General features: G+C 40.8%; 1 protein-coding gene across 3 annotated transcripts in view; it reads left to right on the forward strand.

Moving 5' to 3' along the window:
* The window catches only part of FRMD5 (FERM domain containing 5), a 409,984-nt gene that overhangs the window by 41,432 nt on the left and 346,904 nt on the right, over window positions 1-21,648 (forward strand). For 2 of the 3 annotated variants that reach the window (XM_059913405.1, XM_059913408.1), the window contains exon 1: window positions 18,763-18,996. The exons of the other annotated variant lie outside the window; for it this stretch is intronic. In XM_059913405.1, coding sequence (XP_059769388.1) covers window positions 18,895-18,996 — 102 coding nt within the window. In that variant the 5' untranslated portion in view covers window positions 18,763-18,894. Of the gene's footprint in view, window positions 1-18,762; window positions 18,997-21,648 lie in introns of those variants that run through there. 3 annotated transcript variants of the gene reach the window in all.

Consider the following 21,648-nt stretch of genomic DNA (forward strand, 5'->3'; position numbering starts at 1 on the left):
TGAGTACTCCCAAACCTCAAACTGGAAATATGAAACCTGATCAAAAGTCAGTGAGGAAAACCTGATGTGCTCCAAAAGACAATTAGGAGTATCCACTAAAAGGATTCTCGACAATAACGCAAGCAGAATGCCATGATCGTTGCTACGGAGTTAGTAGAACCATGAAAAAATATTTTTAAAAATGACCACTGAGCTCTTTTAATTTCACCTTAATTCAAGTAAAAGATAGATGTAAAAACCAAGAAGGGAATAGCATTGCCAGTGCCATGCCATGCCCTTCCTTGCCCTGAAACCAGGTGCATGGTAACCAGGAAAGATGCTCTTAGTGATCAATAAGAGCGTATGTAACCCTTTCTTATTGTCTGAGAGGATTTCCTGCTTGGTATATTGCTCATCAATATCTGGTTCCCCTTCTTGTGGGAGGATTACAGTCTGATGAGCTCAGGTGTCACCATGTGACTTACTCTAGCCATTGAAATGTCAGTGGAGGCTTTGGGGGTTCCTCTGGCATAAGTTTGTTGTGTTTTTTTTTCAAATACAGGACTTCCTTTATTAATAAAGTAATCATTACTATGCTTTTTGGAAAAAAAGTCTAAAAATGTTCAGCCTTCATGTTAATGTAGGTTAGGCCACCCAAAAGACAAAACAAAGATAACATTAAGTCATGGTCCAGGGTTACACTTATGAGAAACAAATACAAGACTTATGGGACTTGATATATAAAAACAACCAAAGTAAACTGTATTTCAAATTTGTTTATATAAAAATACATTAGGAACTTCCCCAGTGGCACAGTGGCTAAGAATCTGCCTGCCAATGTAGGGGACACGGGTTCGAGCCCTGGCCTGGGAAGATCCCACATGCCGTGGAGCAACTAAGCCCGTGTGCCACAACTACTGAGCCTGTGCTCTGGAGCCCGCGAGCCACAACTACTGAGCCCATGTGCCACAACTACTGAAGCCCACGCGCCTAGAGCCCTTGCTCCACAACAAGAGAAGCCACCGCAATGAGAAGCCTGCGCACCGCAATGAAGAGTAGGCTCCACTTGCCACAACTAGAGAAAGCCCGTGCGCAGCAACAGACCCAACGCAACCAAAAAAAAAAAAAAAAAAATATATATATATATATATATATATATATTAAAGATCACTTTAAAATAGTGTCCATCTTTTCTTTAAATGAGCATAGACTAATCTGCAATCATGGCATAAGTTTTAAGAGCCAGAGCATGCTTTTTTTTAAATGTTCCCTCTTTCCTCTGCCATGATTACTGGTAATATTCCAGATAGAATTTGCTCCAGCAGCCTGGGTGCTGGAGTAAAGATCATGATGTAGAGCTGGGCTCCTTTCCTGGTTTCTAATGCACATGTTGTTGCAAGCAAGGTGTGTACTTTTTTTGTTTTAAGTCACTGAGATTTTGGGTTGTTTGTCACTGCAGCACAACTGACCCATCCAACTTCATTGATTTGTTCAGTCTATTACATACATTCTCAGTGGGAACACTACTGCCCCCAAGGGGGCAAAAATTGGTTCTTCGAGGGCAAAAGAGCCTTACTCTTCTTGTGTATAAAGCACAGATATACATGCAGTAACAAGTATACAATATATCTGTGGTATTAAATTTTCATGGGGCTGGGGGTGTGGGAGACCTAGGGAAAAAAATGTCTAAAAAGACTCATTAGGAGGCAATAATGAAGTAATGGTTGAGAAACATTGGTCTTTAAGGCAAAAAGTAATGGTCAGCCTGTCTTTATAAAGTGTAATCCAGAGGTTCTCAACTCTGGTGGCACGTTTGAAGCTCCTGGAGAGCTTTTCATTTATTACATTTTATTATTATTATTTTGTTTATTTTTGGCTGCACGGGGTCTTTGCTGCTGCGCACGGGCTTTCTCTAGTTGCGGCGAGTAGAGACTACTCTTCATTGTGGTGTGCAGGCTTCTCATTGCAGTGGCTTCTCTTGCTGCAGAGCACGGGCTCTAGGCATGTGGGCTTCAGTAGTTGCAGCACGCGGGCTCAGTAGCTGCGGCACACGGGTCCTAGAGCACGTGGGCTTCAGGAACTGTGGCTTGTGGGCTCTAGAGTGCAGGCTCAGTAGTTGTGGCGCATGGGCTTAGGTGCTCCATGGCATGTGGGATCTTCCTGGACCAGGGATCGAACCCATGTCCCCTGCATCGGCAGGTGGATTCTTAACCACTGTGCCACCAGGGAAGTCCCTGGAGAGCTTTTTAAAAACACTGATACCCACGTGTGGTTCTCAGAGATTCTAATTTAATTGGTAGAATCCACACATTGGTATTTTTTTTAAAGCTCCCAGGTAATTCTAATTTGCAAACAGGGTTAAGAACCACTGGACCAGACATTCTTGAAGACAATGCAGCATTGCTTCCCCTGGGAGAGGTGCCACACAAATAGCAAAGAAATAGCACAGTGCACTGGAAATGGCTGGCATGGAGTACAACTCACTTCTATTTTAGAAGGGCTATTCTGGCCTCACACCAGGTAACAAAAAGCTGGATTCATCAAGAAGAGACAGCAATGTCCAATTTCTGTATTTTATCTTTCCCATTTCATGATGCACTATTTGAATGCAGGGGGTCCTTTATGACTCATTTGGAAAACATAAGAAGGGAAAAAATATGGCTGTAGTTATTCCTGGCCTAGTACCCATAGTCAGCATTTTCTGCACAGATGCAATTTGGAAATCATCTCTATCTTCAGCTCCTAAAGTTTGAAATTCTTACTGAGTTAAAAGCTATTCAGCATGGAATCTTCTTTATCCCCTATAACTAGGGAAACTCTAGATGCCAGGGGGACACTTTTGCATAGATTGTGAAAATTAAAACTTAAATTAACTTTTTTAAAAATTAAGAAGATAAAGCACTTTCTCCTTCTTAGAAAGGGGTCTTGGTGGCTAAATGACAGTGACGAAGGGTTATCATGGCTGAATTTGGTCATTAGATGTATCATCACTTATTCTTTCCTGAAATGTCACTTGGAATTGACAATGATATGGCTGTATTTTTTTTCTTTCTTTCTTTCTTTTTTTTTTTGATGTGGCTGTATTTTAATGAAGTGACTCCATTTCCAGCCAGGAAGTCAAAATTATAATGTGTTGGTTAGCAAGTATATGACTTTATATTTTCCTTTCACACATCTTCACAGGAGATGGTGTTTACATTGTTCTCATTTATTTGGAGGTTCTAACTAAAAGGTGTAGGTTGTCTTTCTTGATGTTATTTTTGGTCACTGAGTACCTAGTTTAAGGGCAAGGGTGGAGATATATGCAGGCATTTCTTGTGAAATTTCTTGAAGCTGGAAAATAAAATTTCTAGGAAATTCTTCATGAGAAAGAGAGAGTCAGCATCAGTTGTACAAGTTGACAAATGCTCACAACTAGCTTGTCAACACTTTGTTGATGATTTTGGCACAGGCAGAAAAGAGAAAATCAAGTGTTTAAGGTTACCTGTAGAGACAAGGATGGATTTGAGATGCAGAGATGGATAAAATGTGGATCCAAGAAGGTTTAAATGCTAACTGATCTGTAGTTCATCATCATCTAATTCTGAAGAATGGCAACAATGCGTTGTAATGAGTCCCTTTCAAAATGCCTACCGGCTCCACTTACTAGAGGGGGGAGAGCCGCTCGGTGTCATATGATGCTGCTCCCCTAGCCATAGCTGATTGGACAAGGAGTAGACACGTGACCTGAGGTTGGCCTAATTACATTCTCTCTCCTGGATATTTGGAATTGGGATGCAATCTCTAGCTAGTTTTTCTTGGGCAATGGAGCTAGTAGGTGATAAAGAGCTGGGGCTAGACTGCCATTTTCTACCAAGGGGATGCTGAAGCAGAGAAAGCCAATCTTCAAAGAAAAAAGATATTACTGAACTTAGAAGAGATGAAAAGAATACCTTTAGTTCCTGACTTTCAAGTTCCATGTCAAGTCCCTTGGCATGTGAAGTTCCATGTCAAGACCTGGCTGTGCCACTGGCTTTGGTTCCACTAGATACTCCTGTATCCTTTTAATAAGCATCACCCCCTGTGCTTGAGTTAGTTTGAGTGGGTTTCTGTTCCTTGCAAGCAATTATTCCTGATTACGACTTCTTCTCCACAAAGAACAGCTAAAATCTATGAAAGATATAGGCCACATTTACTGCAGACGTTCAGCTTCTTAAAATTTTGCTTGAATTATCCACATTAGTCTTCTGATGGATGAACTGGCTGTTTAGTATAACGGATGTGGCAGGCTTTGTGAGCAAATGGGTCAGAAAGAAATGCTGAATGCCATGAAATCTTTGGAACAATGGGCACATGTTTTACCATACATGTTCTAAACAAAAAGGCAAAGATCCAAACATGCAAAACCTTATGGTTGCATTTTTCCTTCTTTAACCTAATTAAGCTCTTAATAATATAGCTAGATTTAAAGGAGATATGCATAGCAATTTAATGTCTCCATTATAAAGGGTTTGAAAAGATGCTAAGATGGATAGAATAATCAGCTCTATCAGTTCCATTAATTTGTAGCCCCCTTTTGCTTCTGCTTTAGACCCCTGACACCAATTATGCAAATTTGCTCACACAGTGCCTGGTTCTTTTGCATTGTAATTTAAATGTAGGTGTCTTATGAAGACAAAAGGAAATGCACTGTCCTTTTCAAAATTTAGAATTTGAACCAATTCACTGATTTTCTTCCTGTGGAATTACCAGGCAGCTGGAGAAACAGCTGGACCAGTTTCTGAACACCAAGAAAAAACCTCAAGTCTGAATTACAATAGGGGTTTTCATCAGAATTTTATAGTATTGTTTAATAAATACAAAACACACTTTAGTAGTAATTGGCTACTTTCCTGTTTACATTAGCAAATGAATTATGAAGATGAAGCCAAATGTGCTAGGAGTTGCTTGATTCACAGAGAGAAATCATTTTGGACTTTATTTTAAGGATTACAAAGTCCATTTTGAAGGAAGATCTAAATTAGAGCCCTTACCTAACCTGTCTTAGTTTCCTAGGGACAGTATAGCTTAATGGTCCTTGAGGATTGCTTGGGTTCAACACCCAATTCTACTAGCTATGTGACCTTTGGTAAGTTATTCAACCTCTATGTGCTTTAATTTTCTCATTTGTGAAGTGGGGATAAAACAGTGCCTACTTCATTGAGTAGCTGTGAGGATTAAGTGAGTTAGTTTATATGAAGCACTTAATACAGTGCCTAGCATACAGTAAGTGTTATTAGTCATTATTGTAACCCCAAATGCAAAATCTTATATTTTCCTAAAATTTCAGCCAGTGGAACTAATTATTCCGATTAGTGCAATATCCTTTCAAACCCAGTTAGTGACTCAAAAGTAGGGAAATAGACATATGTTTGCCTTTTTACAGGCAGACCAGTGTGGGTAAGGAGGGGTATAGAGTCATGCATGTATAAGCTGCCTTGATCTCAAAGATCAGGCTTCCTACTTCCTTATGAGAAACACATTCTTCCCAGTAGGTTGGCTGGATGACTGTCTTATCTTCAGACAGGGCCAGCATGTTCTGGTTAATGGTAAGTAGACAAGGTACACTGGGTCAAGATAGGTACAAGGTGGACCCAACTGCAGATTCTGGGAGGAAATCCTTGCCTCACTGATACACATCAGAAGGGCGTGGAAATAAGGAAGTGAGGGTATCTTGGGGAAGCGGTTGATAATAAGGAGAAATAACTCGATGTTAGAGAGTTTTTCTGAGTTGGATATCACAGTGCTAGGTAATACAGGAGAGGGACTATTCAGAGATCTAGACAGACAGCCTGCTGTTTGTCTTTTTTTTTTTTAACATCTTTATTGGAGTATAATTGCTTTACAGTGGTGTGTTAGTTTCTGCTGTGTAACAAAATGAATCAGCTATACATATACATATATCCCCATATCGCCTCCCTCTTGCATCTCCCTCCCACCCTCCCTATCCCACCCCTCTAGGTGGACACAAAGCACTGAGCTGATCTCCCTGTGCTATGCAGCTGCTTCCCACTAGCAGCCTGCTGTTTGAATCAGGGCTGTTTGCAGATAGCAGCATCTGGAATGGGAGGGACTATTAAGAATACATTAAACCCTTTCTCAGAGGGACTGTGATTTTTCGGTGTATCAAGATGAGGGAGCTAATTAAAGGAGCCATAAGAGGATTGAGATACCAGAAGTAGGGGCCAGATCTCACCCATCGGACAGAACTCTGTGTCAGAATTGGAGCGTGTGACTGGAACCATAGCAGCAATGGCAAATTACACTGGATGTTGGGATAAAGATTGGTTAGGATGGTCCTAGGGGTGGTTTGGGTAGAACCTTCGTGTCCAATGGGTCTACCCGTATGGATAAGGATAAAAAAGGCTGGAAGGGGGAGGGAGAAAAGAACACCAGGATGTTTATGAAGGAGTGAGGGAGTCCTTTAGGTAGTTTCTTTTATCTTCTAAACTTTTAGTCACAGAAAGCACCATTGATCTTCTGGATATTTTCTCATTTAAGGAATGGTGGTCTTTAAGAATGCCTTACATCAGTCTGGGCAACATCTCTGAGTGACGGGTAGGAGAAAAAAATAAAAAGAACTATGTTCCCTACAGAATTACTAGGCTTCTCCTGGCAATAAACTCTAAGAGACTGGAAGTTTCCCTCTCTCTCTCTCTCTCTCTCTCCCTTTCTCTTATGTCCTTAAAATACCTTCTTCCTAGCATGCAAGGAAGAACTAGGCTTATTTAGCATGACATAAAAATCTACTCTGAAAATTCATATTTTTTGATTACCAGATTAGGGAAGCACAATGGCTTTTGGAATCAGAATTGCACTAGTTGCAAAGGAAAGTGATCTTCTATGAGAGTTGGGTGCTGCGGAAATATCCTTGTGGTTGCTCTTGAGTTAATAAGCCTCCCTAACTATCATTGATCATAACTACTTCTTGTTGCAGAAAAGAATGCCTTTTCATAACTACAAACATAACCTGTTGCCTAAATTATGTAGGTAGAAACCAAGCACATGGAAATCAGAGACTAAAAGAAGAGCATTTGGTATTCAATTTACATTTCTGAATGAATGAGATGCTCAGTGTGCATTACAAGATAATGATGATGACAATGGTTAGGAATGAAGGAGGAAAAGGAAAGGGAAAGGGACAGAGAAAGGCAAGAAACAGCTGTAACCCTATGGCGGCTGGCTTACCAATTACTGCTGCTGAAGCGACTACAATACACTGTTTTCAATTATTCAAAGGCTGGTTCTCCAGTTTGTATATCACCTCAGTTTTTTGCTTCAGATGTCCCCTTCTACCGATTGCCCTTTAGTCATCCATTTAATGGCTATTAATCCACAGGGAAGATGAGGGAACAAAAGAGATTAATGTTAGCTAAAACTTTCCCAGTGTTTTCTTCATTTCATTCTCACAGCAACTCTATAAGAGAGGGTCTATTATCCCTGTTTTACAAATGAGGAAACTGAGGCCTAGCAATAGTCCCAAGGTCACAGAGCTAGTATGGAGCAGAGCTAGAATTTGAACCATGGGCTGTCTGAAACTAGAGACATGCTGTTACCCATTACATTCTCCTACTTCCACGCTACTCAGACTTCTAACTTGTTTCCAGTCATAGTAAATGTTCCCAGTGCTTTATAGTTTACAAATGTTTCCTTCCCTCCCTCCCTTCCTTCATCCTTTTTTTGGTGTGTGTAAATGTGTACTACTTTGGTTTATTATATTAATTTTCTTCTTGCATCTTTTGAGTTCTTAAGCCTCAAGATGCCCCGTGTTGCAATGTTTTGCAGTCAAAACATTCTATAAGGCCTATTAAAGAAAACAGCAATTTCCTAGGCCCCAATTTTCTCAGTCGCCTCCCCCAGAGGCAATAGCTGTCAGCTATTTCTGCTGTTTCTTTTGGCATTTGTCTCAGTATTTCTAAATAATATGCTTATATTTCTACTTGTTGATTTTTTAAAAATTAGGTGTTTTATGAAAGATATCTTTCAACTACCTCAACCCCAGCCTACCCCAATCACACACCTACACACTTTCCTATCCATTCTTTCAATATAGTTATATCATTATGTTGGTTAAGTTAAATCAATATTTATGTTATTATGACTATGTAAATGCCTACATACTATGATTACTTTTCTTGTTTGTTTTTCATGGAGTTATACATGCTTTGTTTTTATTTTTCACTTACTTTGTTTTATTATAATTATTACTACCTCATAACCAAATTCTCCCCCAAAGGTGTATTTCTTTTCAATATAGTCAGACACATTAGGTAGTCTATAAATTTCACCTTCTTTGAAACATCTGAGAGCCTTCTGATTTTCTCCATTTTGATTTTTTAAAAAATAAATTTATTTATTTGTTTTTGGCTGCATTGGGTCTTCATTGTCGTGCACAGGCTTTCTCTTGTTGCAGAGCACAGGCTCTAGGTGCATGGGCTTCAGTAGCTGTGGCTCGTGGGCTCTAGAGCACAGGCTCAGTAGTTGTGGCACATGGGCTTAGTTGCTCCACGGCATGTGGGATCTTCCCAGACCAGGGCTCGAACCCGTGTTCCCTGCATTAGCAGGCGGATTCTTAACCACTGCGCCACCAGGGAAGTCCCATCCATTTCAAATTTGATTCTTCGAGTAGACTCGCGTCACAGCTGTCATTCTGGGATCAAACTTGACCACTATTCTGAGAATTACACGTCTCTTTCTTGTGTTAGATCTCATTTCCAGAATCCTACATCTTAATCAGTTTTTGATACTTTTTTCTTTCTTTTATCTTCTTTCTTTTTTTTTTTTCTTCTTCAATAATGATTCCAAAATTTCAGTGGCTAACAACAGAGAAGATTCATTTCTCACTTTCATTAGATATCCTCTGTAGGTTGGCTGCAGCTCTGCTCCATGTTGGCTTCTTCTCAGGACCCAGGAACAGTCCTGATCTGGCCCACACCAATCTTTTGGGAGAGAAAAGAGCAATGATATCCATCATTTCCACTTACTTTTAATTGTTCAAAGCAAAGCAATAGCCAAGTCTGATGTCACTGGGATGGGAAGTAAAATTATAACCCTGATAGAGAAGGGCAGGGAATTTTTTGAACACATAACACAATCTATTATGTGTTCCTATTTCTTGGTTTGCTCCAACATTTTTGCAGAACCATCCTCCAGTAGCTTCCTGAGGAAGGGTGCATAAGAGTTAAATTTGTTGAGATCGTGTATTTCTAAAATGTCTTTTTACCCAATTGACGGCTAATTTAGATATAGAATCCTAGATTTAAGTTATTTTTCCTCAGAATTTACTTCTTGATTCCAGTGTTGCTGTTGAGAAGTCCAATGTAATCCTAATGCTTGTGTATAACTTTTTTCCCTTCTGAAAGTTTATTTTTGTTCCTAAAGTTCTGAAGTTTCACAGTGGTGTGTCATGGTGTGGATTTGTTTCCATACATTGTGCTGGATAGTTGGTAGACCCTGTAAATTTGGAAATTCATGTCCTTCAGTTTAGAAAGTTTTCTTGAATTATGCCTTTGATAATTTCCTGCCCTCCATCTTTTTTTCCTTATTTCTATTCATGTTTATTTTTCATGTCTCCTATTTTATTTTATATTTATAAAGGTTCTTTGTAATTATCTGAATGTGTTTTTTTCCTAAATGGCATTTAGGTACTTATTTCAGTAATGCCTTATCTTCTCCTATCTCTATTAGGATATTTACTAATAATTTGCTTTTTGAACATTTTCTTTTTCCTGCTTAGTCTTTTCATCCTTCAAGTTGCCTGTTTCCTTTTCGTTTTGGTCTCTACATTTTATGTTAGAGGAATTACTTAAACTCCTTAAATTTCTGGTGACGCCACCCCCAGTTCAGCAACTCTATTTTGCTCTCTCCAGAGAATTATCTTCCAATAAATAGACAAAAGAAGTCTCTTGGCTGCTTAGAGTCAGGGAAGGGAACTGTTTGTTAAATGGACTTTCAAACAATTTTCCTGTTTTCAGTTCTGTCTCCACTTCCTAAAGCACCTGTTGCATCAATTTCTAAATATTTTGTGGGTTCTACATGCAAATAAGATTGCTTCTCAGCTTTCTCCTTTGCTGGATATGGATTCAACTTTCTTGGGTCTGCTCAATTATTACTCACCCATATGCTTTCTGGCTCCCAAGATGTTATTACTGTGGTTCCTCTTCATTCACATTGGTCATGTAGGTTTATGTTTTTTAAAAATCCCTTACTGTTGTTTTAACAAATTTGGAGCAAAAGTAGAGGTAAATGCATGTGTTCAACCTGCTATTTTTAAGCAAAAGTCTTATGACTCTGAGAACAACCAGGGAAGACATTATCATCCCCATTTTATAAATGAGAAACAGAATTCAAATGACTTGTCAGGATTACACAGCATATAATGCTAGATCTAGGGCTTGTATTCATTCTGGACTTTTGACTCCAAGTTCAACGCTCTTTCCACTAAATTCCTAAAAAAGAAGGTTGTATAATGTAATTGTTAAAAGCACAGTCTTTGGCACCAAAGACCTGGATATGAGTCCAGGTTTTGCTTTTTCATAGCTGTACTCTTTTGACAAATTGTTTAGTCTCACTACAATGAAAATTCCTCATTTATAGAATGGGGACGATATCAATAGCACAACCTCACCATAGTGTTGTGAGGATTCAATTAGATAATACAAGTAAAGTACCCAGCAGAGCTTCTGGCATATAGTAAGTGCTCCCTTATTACTATAATGGAAAAATTGAAATGTTAAGATATAATAATGATTTGCAGTTTTAATTAACTGAACTATGTTCAGGGAAACTTTTAAATTTATTCTGCAGACATTTACTGAACAATTAGCATGTGCACTGTGGAATGTTTATTCTTCCTTTCTCTGGTATTTGAACCTCTTTATGAAAACATCTTTGATTAGTAACTACTCCAAAACTAGTTGAGCTTGGATGACAAATTTCTGAGTAAGGACAGAAGAATTAGGCAGGGTCACAGATTTTCTATCTGTCAACCTAATTAACAATAACAACAAAAAATGCATTTACAAAGTCCAAAATTCACCAGCAGCTAAAACAAGGTAAAGAATGAAACCTTACACATAAATGAAAAAAATTTTAAAGGTGACCAATAAGAGAAACAGTATTCTGGTTCAGTCAGGTGTGGTTACTCACCCTTCCCCTATTCCTCAGAAGCAGAATGAGAGGAAAAAAGGGTGGGGGATTTTTTTTTTTTTTTTAATTTTATTATTTTATTATTTATTTATTTTTGGCTGCGTTGGGTCTTCATTACTGTGCGCGGGCTTTCTCTAGTTGTGGCGAGGGGGGCTACTCTTTGTTGCGGTGCGCGGGCTTCTCACTGTGGTGGCTTCTCTTGTTGCGGAGCATGGGCTCTAGGCACGCGGGCTTCAGCAGTTGGGGCACGGGGGCTCAGTAGTTGTGGCTCGCGGGCTCTAGAGCGCAGGCTCAGTAGTTGTGGCGCACGGGCCCAGTTGCTCCACGGCATGTGGGATCTTCCCGGACCAGGGCTCGAACCCGTGTCCCCTGCATTGGCAGGCGGATTCCCGACCACTGCGCCACCAGGGAAGCCCGGATTTTTTAATTATTTTTTTTATTAGAGTATAGTTGATTTACAATGTTGTATTAGTTTCTGCTGTACAGCAAAGTGAATCAGTTATACATATACATATACCCACTCTTTTTTAGATTCTTTTCCCATATAGGTCATTACAGAGTACTGAATAGAGTTCCCTGTGCTATACAGTTAGTTCTTATTAGTTATCTATTTTATATATAGTAGTGTGTATATGTCAATCCCAATCTCCCAATTTATCCTTCCACCCGAGGGTGGGGGATTTGACAACATTCTGAGGTTCTCCCTCATGCCTTCACTAATGTGTGAAGAAGAATTCTTAGGGTGTAGATAAGCAACCTTGGGGAAGGTGGAGAAATGGGGGAATCTAGGAAAACTGTGTTAGAATGGAAGCCACCATAAACCACCATGGTGCCTCAGCAGTGACAATAAGGGCCTCCAGAGCTTTCCACTTCCTCTTTCCACTTTCCAGCTCACCGGGCTGAGCACAAGGACTGATACAAATTACACAAGAGTGTAATATACCCCTGGCTGGTTAGATTGGGCTGGGTTTAGCCATTTACTGACTCTCACAAGAGAGCAGAAAAATAAGGGCAACACTCAGCACCAACTTCCCTCTTTTCTTCCCCTTATCCTGCATCTTCATGCTAGAGCAAATTGACTAGAAAACAACTCCAAACTGGGGGAAGAAAAACAGGCACATATCAGAGCAAATTGAAAGTCTGAAGAGTCTGTCCATGCTGAGCATGAACTGGATGAAATATAAGGACATGACTACTATTCAAACATGGTAGAAAGAAACATGATTTTTGAAAGAGAGGTGAAGAATCTAGTTTAGATGAAAACGGCTGTTAAAGAAAAAAACCAGAGCTGGATGGTAGTTAAAGTGTTTAAAAACAGATTTAATTCAGAAAAACTATTGTAATAAAGGAAAAGAGTCCTCAGTATAGAACTGGGCTCAATTCTGAATACAGCAAGGAAAAGTGGGAATTTATAGCTAAGGAGCAGGATGGGGATTGGGGGGTAGAGTTGGGGGTCAGCGAATGAGAAATTACTAAGAGGAGGCATCAGGCATAAGGGGGGATTCCAGCTAAACCAACCTAACAATATTCTTGCTGAAGGCAGGCCAAGGTGATCAGACATTATCTGGGGGATGATAGGTTATGAGAAATTTGGTAAGATGTTGAGGATGGTTGGATATTGAGTTTGGGGGATTCTGGCTAAACCGACTTAACAGGATTCTTGCTAAAATTAGGTATACAAAGACAGACAAAAGTCCAAAAGATGGAAAAAAGTCCAAAAGATGGAAAAAAGTCCAAAAGTCGAGGCCTGGTTAGGAAGGGGATCCATAGGGGCCAGACTAAAGTTTGGTCAAGGACAGACTCTTTGTTATAACCCAGAGAAAAGAAGCATATTCCTTAAGACTATTTTGTTCCATAGACTCAGTAATAAATAATATTCAATACAATAAGAGGTCCAAGATGAGATGTTAAACAATAGAGTGATTGAGAACCAAAATAATATCATTGCAGATCATATAAATAAATTTCAACAGCAAGGAACAAAATAAAATTGGCTGAATATCAGGTTAATAGCACGGAGGAAAGATTTGGGACAATCACAATGAATAAAGAGGGAAAAGGCATAGAGATTTAAGAATTTAAAAGAAATGAAAGATACAGTCAAATATAATCCAATATTGGACTAATTGGTGTCCCAGAGGAAGAAAACTCAACAAATTAAAAAATAATAAGAGCTATTGTACCAAAAAACCCACCACCTTACACCAGGGAAAATTGATTTAGAACAATTAACATAGAGGTATATCCTGATTAAGTTCTTGAACTTCAGGGTTAACTATATAGAGCCTTCAGCCATCTTAGAAGAAAAGAAAATCACCTATAGTGGAAAAATTTTGACTCAACTCAGACTTCTCCATAGCAAATGTCAGGAAAGAAAAAGACATAGGAGCCATGGCTACAAAATTCTGAGAGAAGGAACGTGAACAAAATGTGAGCCACAAGTAGTATTTCTGTTCAAGTATTTGTTCAAGGCAACAGGCAGACAAAAAAAGAACTCAGGGAATGTGGCCATTAAGCATTCTTGAACAAACTACTTAGCAAAGAAATCCCAGCTATCAGGATGTGAATAAAAATAAAAAACCCAGAATGATGATGCTAGGATAAAAGGATTGGTGGTAAGCACTGAATCCATTTGAATACAGAAGTGAGACTAAACAACTAGAGTAAATATGGTTGCCAAAAGTTGTTAAACCCTGACAAAATAGAAATAATATAAGCCACAAAAATTGGATGTTGGAGTACAGAGGGTGGGAGGAAGTATAATAATGTTAATTATTTCATTTTCTGAGCAAGTAGTCAATTGACACTATTAATCAAGAAATATGGGCTATTCTGATTTCTTCTTGTTTATATATTTTCTTTGCCCATATTTTTGGGCTATTTCTCATATCTTTGCTGCCATTCCCCTTTATATCTTTTTTTTTAAACCAATGTGCATTGAATATTAATCTACATAAACTGAATACTTAATAAATGTTGCTGAAGTAATTTTGCAGACTGCATGGGACTGTAAATTCTATGAGGATGGAGAATATGTTTTATTCATCTTTGAATTCTCTCAGTACCTGGCATAGGGACTTGCATATTGTAGATCACTAGTAAATTTTTTTGAATAAATGAATTAATTTGCTTTGTTTCATATACATTTTGTTGCTAGAACAATGGCTGGCTGGAAATATAAGGAAAATGAACTATAATTGGAGAATATGATAAAGCCTGTCACCCACATCTGAGAGACCTATTATAAACGCTTCTGATGCCTCATTAAAGACATTCTATTGTTTTCAGAATGCATTTTCCCCCCAGTAAATAATCTCCGTTTGCTCTAATTTAATCATTCATACAGCTATAGGAATGATCATTTCCAAACAAAGATCTGATCCTGTCACTTCTCTCCTTAAAAACCTCCCATGCTCCCCTATTGTCTGAAAAACAGAATCCAAATTCCTAAGCATGGCATTGAAGGTCCTATATGATCTGGCCTCAGTCCATCTCTTTCCAGCCAATTCACCTCGCATGTTATCCATCCAGGGGTACTTGCAATTTTGGGAACATGCTATACACATTTGTGCTTCTATATCTTTGCTCATGCTGTTTCCTCTACTTAAAGTGTCACTTCTCATCCCATATCCTTCTCTTCTCCTCCTGTCTGCAACCATCATGACACTACTCCATTCCTTAGGACCCAACTCCATTGCTTTCTCTGTTAGGCTTTGCTGTCTCCCATGCGTAAATAATTGTACCATTTGTTGTTCTTCCGCAGTAATTCGCTCATGCTCCATGTATCATATTATACCTAATTGTACATATATTGAACACACTCTCCTAGACTGTGAACTTTTTGGTTTGTACATTTCCTTTTCCCATATTCTTTGGGCTGTGTCTTATGTATTCTAGAAAACTGTCACGGAGTATGTGCCTGACACATAGTAAATGTTAGATAAATGTTTGTAGTTTGGAATTTAAAAGCCACATGCATTTCTTATATTTCCATATAAAAATAATTCTTTTAAGTAATGAGGGCTAAACTGAAAATCCTAAGGGTTGGTAGAAGGTAGAAAATCTGTCTCTTAAACTGTGGTTTTCTGTCGTGATAAAAGAGAAGTCTTCAGAGGTAGACTGCTCTGGGAAAACTCTGTGAATTGTTTAGTTCCTCAAATTAAAGCAAGTATACATGTGTTACCCTTGGAAAACTATAAAGTAACCATTAACCTGAATGTAGATGCTTTAGGCTGAGAAGCAGTGCTCCATTTGGATATGTAAATCTTTGTGTGTAGAGCAGGAGCATGGCTTCCCCAGACATTGATGCAGAAGAGAACAGAACTGTTTCTTTTCTCTCTGTTGATTTAGACCATGTATGTGTCAATATATTGTTGTTTCTGTAGAGATGTGGATATCCTTGTTTGAGCCCATGCCCTTAGGAGAACAGATGCTGAGATCTAAAGGATATAGGAAAGCAAAGACAGGCATGATCCTTACTGTTTCCTGGAGAAACAATTATGCAAAGGTACTGAACTGGCTTTGGTGAGGTTCTACCTGTAAAGACTGAGGACCTACATGTAAAGACTGAATAACTCAATCTTTGTGAGAAATGTGCTGCTGTTGGACTGTTATGTTCTAAGGTGATAGCCCAGTTGGGTCAGAGATCAAGATCACACCCCTGGGGATGGAGGGTGGGGTTTCCTCTGAAGGAGTAGATATTCCCATGGTCAGTCATCCTAGGGAGAAGCTGCACCTGGGACAGAAAATGGGACTTTGAAAGTGGACCTTTAACTGGGTGAGGAGAGTTGTTTTCTTCTCTGAGCTTTACAGTGGTTGGGCCTGGATGCTCAAGACATGGTTAGGGGAACTCTTGATTGAGAGAAGAGATGTATGGACCCAGACATATGGACCCAGGCTGGAAACTCAACAGTAAGGCAGGCCTGATCTAGTCCATAAGGGCTTTGAGAGTAGCCATGTCATTCTTATGTTTGTGATGTCCTGGGGAAGAGAGGGCACTGCCCCTTCCTGCCAAATTCCAAGGCAATGCTGAAGATTGCATTGGCTGGAGAGAGTTCAGTGTCCCAGAACATCAGGGTATGGGGCATCTGAAGCAGAGGCAGGGATAGTTCAGTTATTTCAGGAATATGTGGGTGACAGCACCTCTCCTGGGGACTCCTCCATAGTAGAGAAGGGAGGGAAACTCTAAAGGGGGCTGGCTGACATCCTGATAACTTGGAAGATGGGAACTCAGAAGTATTGTAGTTGGGTTTTTTTTTGGGGGGGGATTTTATTTTAAATATGACCTCCTTTATAGTCAAAAACTTGAATGCTATGACACTCTGATTCTCAAGGGCATATGAGGCCTTTTATTGAACAAATCCTTTCCATCTTGGGCCTCCTGTTCATTAGACTTGAGAAAACCAAAGGTAAACAAAGTATTCCTCCATTTGATTTTATATGAACCCTTTCTTTTTAGTTCCCCTTAGGCCTCTGTTCTCAAGTCTTACTGTAGAGGCATACAAGAAACCAGAAACTGATGGATTCTTGCTTTTCTTCCATTATTTGTCCATCCTCTGTTTTCTTTACAAAGTGTTCTGTTTCAGAGAGTAAGGGAGAGTTTTAAGTTTTTTCTGGATATTATGCATAAGCATGGATGAGTATCTGACTGGTCTTTCAATGAGGAGAACACCTAAGCTGACATGATTTTCTTAGGCTGAGCAGGAATGTTACTTGATGCATTGGCATAGCAGCCACAATCTTATCCCTGTTGATTGTATTTATGGTCATACTTTGAAAAAAGGCTGCATTCAGTTCTGTAGAGCTTTTCTGGATTCATGGTGCTTTGTCTTTTTATTCTGACAGCTGATTATTTGCATAACTTGTTAAAGAGGCCTCCCTATCATCACATTACTGGCTTTCCTCTAGCTTTTTGGATATATTTTCTTGCTCTCTTAGATTTTACATCACATAGCAACTTTTCCTTCAACAAAAGTTCTGCCTGTCTGAAATCTTTCATCATCTTCTCCCAACTACACAACAAAGCTGAACTCTGTAGAATATCACTTTGACACATTAATAATTGTACTTGTCTCTAAGACCTTCCTGAAATTCTCTTAGTTTCTTCTCTTGGGGTTTAGATGCTGTACAATATCTATCAATTCCATTTACTTCATTTAAAAAGCATTTATTGAGTATTATGTTGCAGGCACCAGGCTACCTGCTGGAGCTACGAAATAGAGGAGCTCACATCTGGTTTTATGGCTAGAATACTTGGCTCACTGCTTCTAGTTTCTAAACTAACTCATCCAGGATTGCACTGAGAAGAAGAAACTCCTCTTACGGCTCCTGAATGCCATAAGGGAGAACGTAACTAATGAGGAGAGCAATCCAGGTTACTGAGGTGATAAGCAATCCAAGATACAAAGGGGGACAGGGTGGGTCACATGCAAAAAAAAAAGGATAAATTCTGGAGTCCAAAGACACTAGGGAAGGAGCATACTTTAATGGTCGGGCTTTTTTTCTCGGATAACATTGGGTTTTATTTTTGTTATGTTATACCTACAAACAACAGTGTAAATGAAAATAACAGGAAATTATGTGTATTTCATTATTTTCAATGAATATATTTATTACAGCATTAACGTTCTTTGATGATTTGATCCTTTTGTAACATTTCCTTCCATCAAAATTTTTTGAGGGAGAATACTGTCTCTTAGTGAAATTTTTATAAAGAACATGAAGTCTTTAGATATGAGGTCAGAGAAGGCAGGAGACAATTTTTTTTTCTTTGTGATGTATACCTCCTTACATACTCTGGCGTTTTGTTGAGGAAGTATGAAGACACGATAATTCTAGTTCTAAAGGTGTAAGGAAAGGATTGATCGTTTCCTCTGTATTATACCGGCTGAAGGAGCACGTCTCAGTCTCTTCCTTTTGTCTTCTGAAAATAAAAGGAAGGAGGCAAAGGGTGTTTGAGTGGAGGGTTTTCTAGGGGTTAAACCCTTAAGTTTTCCTTAAGTAGCTCCTGTAAAACAGATGTTCTCCAAAATAAGAGGGGTGGAGCAGAGGAGACCGTCGGGCTGCCTTGGGATACAGCGCAGGTTGGGGTGGCCGCCTGGTCCAGAGCCGAAGGTGCTTGCATTCTGCAGGTGCAGGGATTGTGAGCTCTCACCGCTCCGGCTCCCGAGAGGCGAGAACCGAGGCGTTGCAGAGTGTGGGACTTGGCCCCTGAAGCAGAGGCCAAATGTATTCCAAACAGCTGACATTGATCGAGCCGGGTGCCCACACCTGGCGCGGGGGCGGGGAAGTAGCAGCTACAGGAACCGCAGGGAGAAAAGGAGCCCCTCGTTTGGGACGCCAGAGGGCTGGTCCGGCTTGGCTCGGTCCGACTGCTTTCCCGTGATTGCTTCCCCAGCTTGTCCATCATCTCAGTGCCCTATTTCTATTGGCTCTACAGTCTGCCACTCGGTTCCGCCGCGCTGACCTCCATTGGGCCCCTCCGGCCGAGGCCCCGCCCCACGAGCAGGACACGGGCAGTAGGGCGCGGAGGAAAGAGAGCCGGGTGCTTGTTCTGGGCTGTGGGGAGGCGGTGGCGGAGAAGGAGGAGGAGAAGGAGGAGGAGCTGGGTCAGCAGGAGGCAGTGGTGGCGTCCGCGCTGGGGTGATGGTGCAGGTGCTTGGGGCCGGTGCGGAGCTGCCCGGCTGAGGGGCGCCTGGTCCGGGGTCCGCAGCGCCGCCGCGTCTCTCCCGGCGGCGGGCGGGCGGGAAGATGCTGAGCAGGTTGATGAGCGGCAGCAGCAGGAGCCTGGAGCGCGAGTACAGCTGCACCGTGCGGCTGCTGGACGACAGCGAGTACACCTGCACCATCCAGGTCAGTGCCGCGCCGCCCCGCCCGCGGGACCCCCTCGTCCCCCGAGTCTGGCCAACTTGGCCCGCGCCCGCGCGTCGCTCCAGACCCCAGCGCTTTGTCCACCCCTGGCTGCGGCGGACGGCCCCGGTGCAGGGCGCCTCTGCCTGAGCCCCAGTCCGGGGCTGGGCACTCGGAGCTCGCCGCTGCTGAGAGGCGAGTCCTCGCGTCCTGGACCCCCACCTCGTCCCCTGCCCTCTCGCGAGGTGAGGACGCTCTTCCCTGGCTCCTCGAACCCGCCGGTGTGGGGAGCACCTTCCTCGGGCGTCGGGAGGGAGGCTCTTTCCCCGGCCGCCCCGTCGGGGGGCGCAGGCTTTGACTCTCCGGCCCGGCAAGGACGGCTGGCGGCTTTTCTTACATCTCTTTGGCTGGAAGGATAATGGTGTATGTCATAATTTGCTCCCCCCGCCCAGCATTTGTGAGTCAGAGCTCTCAGAAGGTAGAATTGAACGCGTAGCCCATGCAGAGTGGCCTATTGAAGGGAGACCAGCCCTCCGGGCTTTAAAGACTTAGGCCCCCCTCTGCCCTTTCGCTCCCCAAATCTTATTCAGTTGGGCAGTTCTGGGGGGCGTGAGGTAAAGATTTAGCAACAAGTCCCAGCGATTTGAGGGTTGGCGTTGGTGAGAATCGGCGACTTACAAAAAAACGCCAACAATACGATAAGGCTGCACAGCATTTCTTCAGAACCTGGTATTTTTGAAGGGATTTTTACAACCTCTCGCTGTGTGGCACGTCAGGAGTAGTAGTCTTTCCCAGGAATGCAGTCACAGCCCTCTTCCTCCTTTATAAAGTAAGAGATAGAAAACATTAACAATGCTCCGGTGTTTAGTTCACCAGCCAGGAGGATCCTGCGCTCACTGCCGAAAACTGCTTTCTGGAGAAGCAAATTGAGCTGGACCCGGAGGGTCTCACCTGATTCCTTGCCTTTGCAGCAAGAAACCCGAGAGGGCTTCTCACCTCAGATGTGGCAGACAAAAACTGTCGGCCGGGGTCCTACTCTCTTTGTCTCTTTCCCCGCCCCCCTCCCCCATTAATTTTTTTCGCTGACAATGCCCGATAGTGGAAAATAGCGGTAGGTGAGAAAGACGCTGGATAGTATATGAGAGCAGCTGCTCTCTGCTGACTCCGTGCTCAGGTCAGCCTTCTCTCCACTTTCCTTATTCTCCCACCTCCAAAACCAGCTCTGGGCATGAGTGCTGACTGCTGCCAAAGATCTATGAGGGTAGAGAAAGAGAACAGAATCTCTTTTTCAGGCCACTTAAATACAGATTAAGCAGTCATAAAGATGCTAGCCATCAAGTGAAAGGATTTTTGTAGTTGAATATGATATAGAGATGTTGTGTATTATTTCCTTACTGAATGAGTGTCATGCTGCTTTTTGTTTCTATTGTATCTTTATGTGTCATGTACAGTTTTTTTTGTTTTTTGGTGGGGGGCTCGGAGAAAACATGGATTGGGTAGACATCCTTACCATTTGAATACATTGTGCAGAGCTTTTAAAGTCTTTATTCTTTTGTTTTAAAATTTAAAGCATTTACACAATAGCATATCAAGGGCAGTGTGAGATTTAGACTTCATGAGTCCTAAAAATACTTTTGGGGTATATGGTGAAATAAAATTTTTGGGACAGATCATTAACTTTTGCCAAGATATAAAGTACAAATGAAACAATTCATGTCACCTCTCCATTTAGTGATAACCTTGTGGTTTTAAGGTATCACAGCAAGGCAACTAGTTATTTTTCCCAGATAGTGGAAAACCCAGTTGGCTTATTGGTATTATACTTGTGGGTGGTTTTTATTACTGTTGAGAAAAATATTTTTAAGTTGAGCAGGACTTATTGGATTTATGCTTGCTATATGCTACTATGGTTGTATGTATTTTCCTGCTGGTCTTATTTTACATTATTACAATTTAATATGTTATAAAAATTTAGGCCACTTAAAAAAATTAAGCTTGGTGTAATATGACCATACTGTAGTAAGTGTTCACTATCGAGATATGTTAATGATTGTGCATTGTAATTCTTGCATGAAAGTTAAAAAACACAGGAATTCTAAAGTATATGTAATATTGTCATTCTTTGGCACTACTATTGTGAATTGCTTTTGTTTTTACCCATGTGAGGAAATGTGGAATGTAAGACAATATTTTATGTGAAATTAATATTTTGTGCATACACCTTTTTTTGAGCATTAGAGATTGAGCTTTTCTTAGCAACTTTTCCCTCTTGTATATTTCTATTGTGTGTGTGTGTGTGTGTGTGTTGGGGGGGGGGAGAGAGAGAGAGAGGGAGAGCGAGCACATATGCGCTTATTTGTCGGACACTGGGCACAGGGTCTTTTAAATCAGTATGTGAGCTACTTATTGGGTTAAAGCACTATTTACAACATTTAGGAATTGCAGTACTGTATATTAAAAAAAACTGGTGATAATTTGACCTCCTTTTCCTAAAAGTGTTGTATGGCATATTTTTCTTTAAATAAGGTATTTATTTTAGAAAAATTTCGGTGCTTCTTGAGATCATCAGAGACCACTTAGGGTATTACAGAATCAGGAATGTATCACTGGGTTAGAGTCATAATAGCTACATTTGGTAAATTTAAGTTGTAGGAA

This window comes from Balaenoptera ricei, chromosome 2 (genome assembly GCF_028023285.1).
Source record: "Balaenoptera ricei isolate mBalRic1 chromosome 2, mBalRic1.hap2, whole genome shotgun sequence".
NCBI lineage: Eukaryota > Metazoa > Chordata > Mammalia > Artiodactyla > Balaenopteridae > Balaenoptera > Balaenoptera ricei.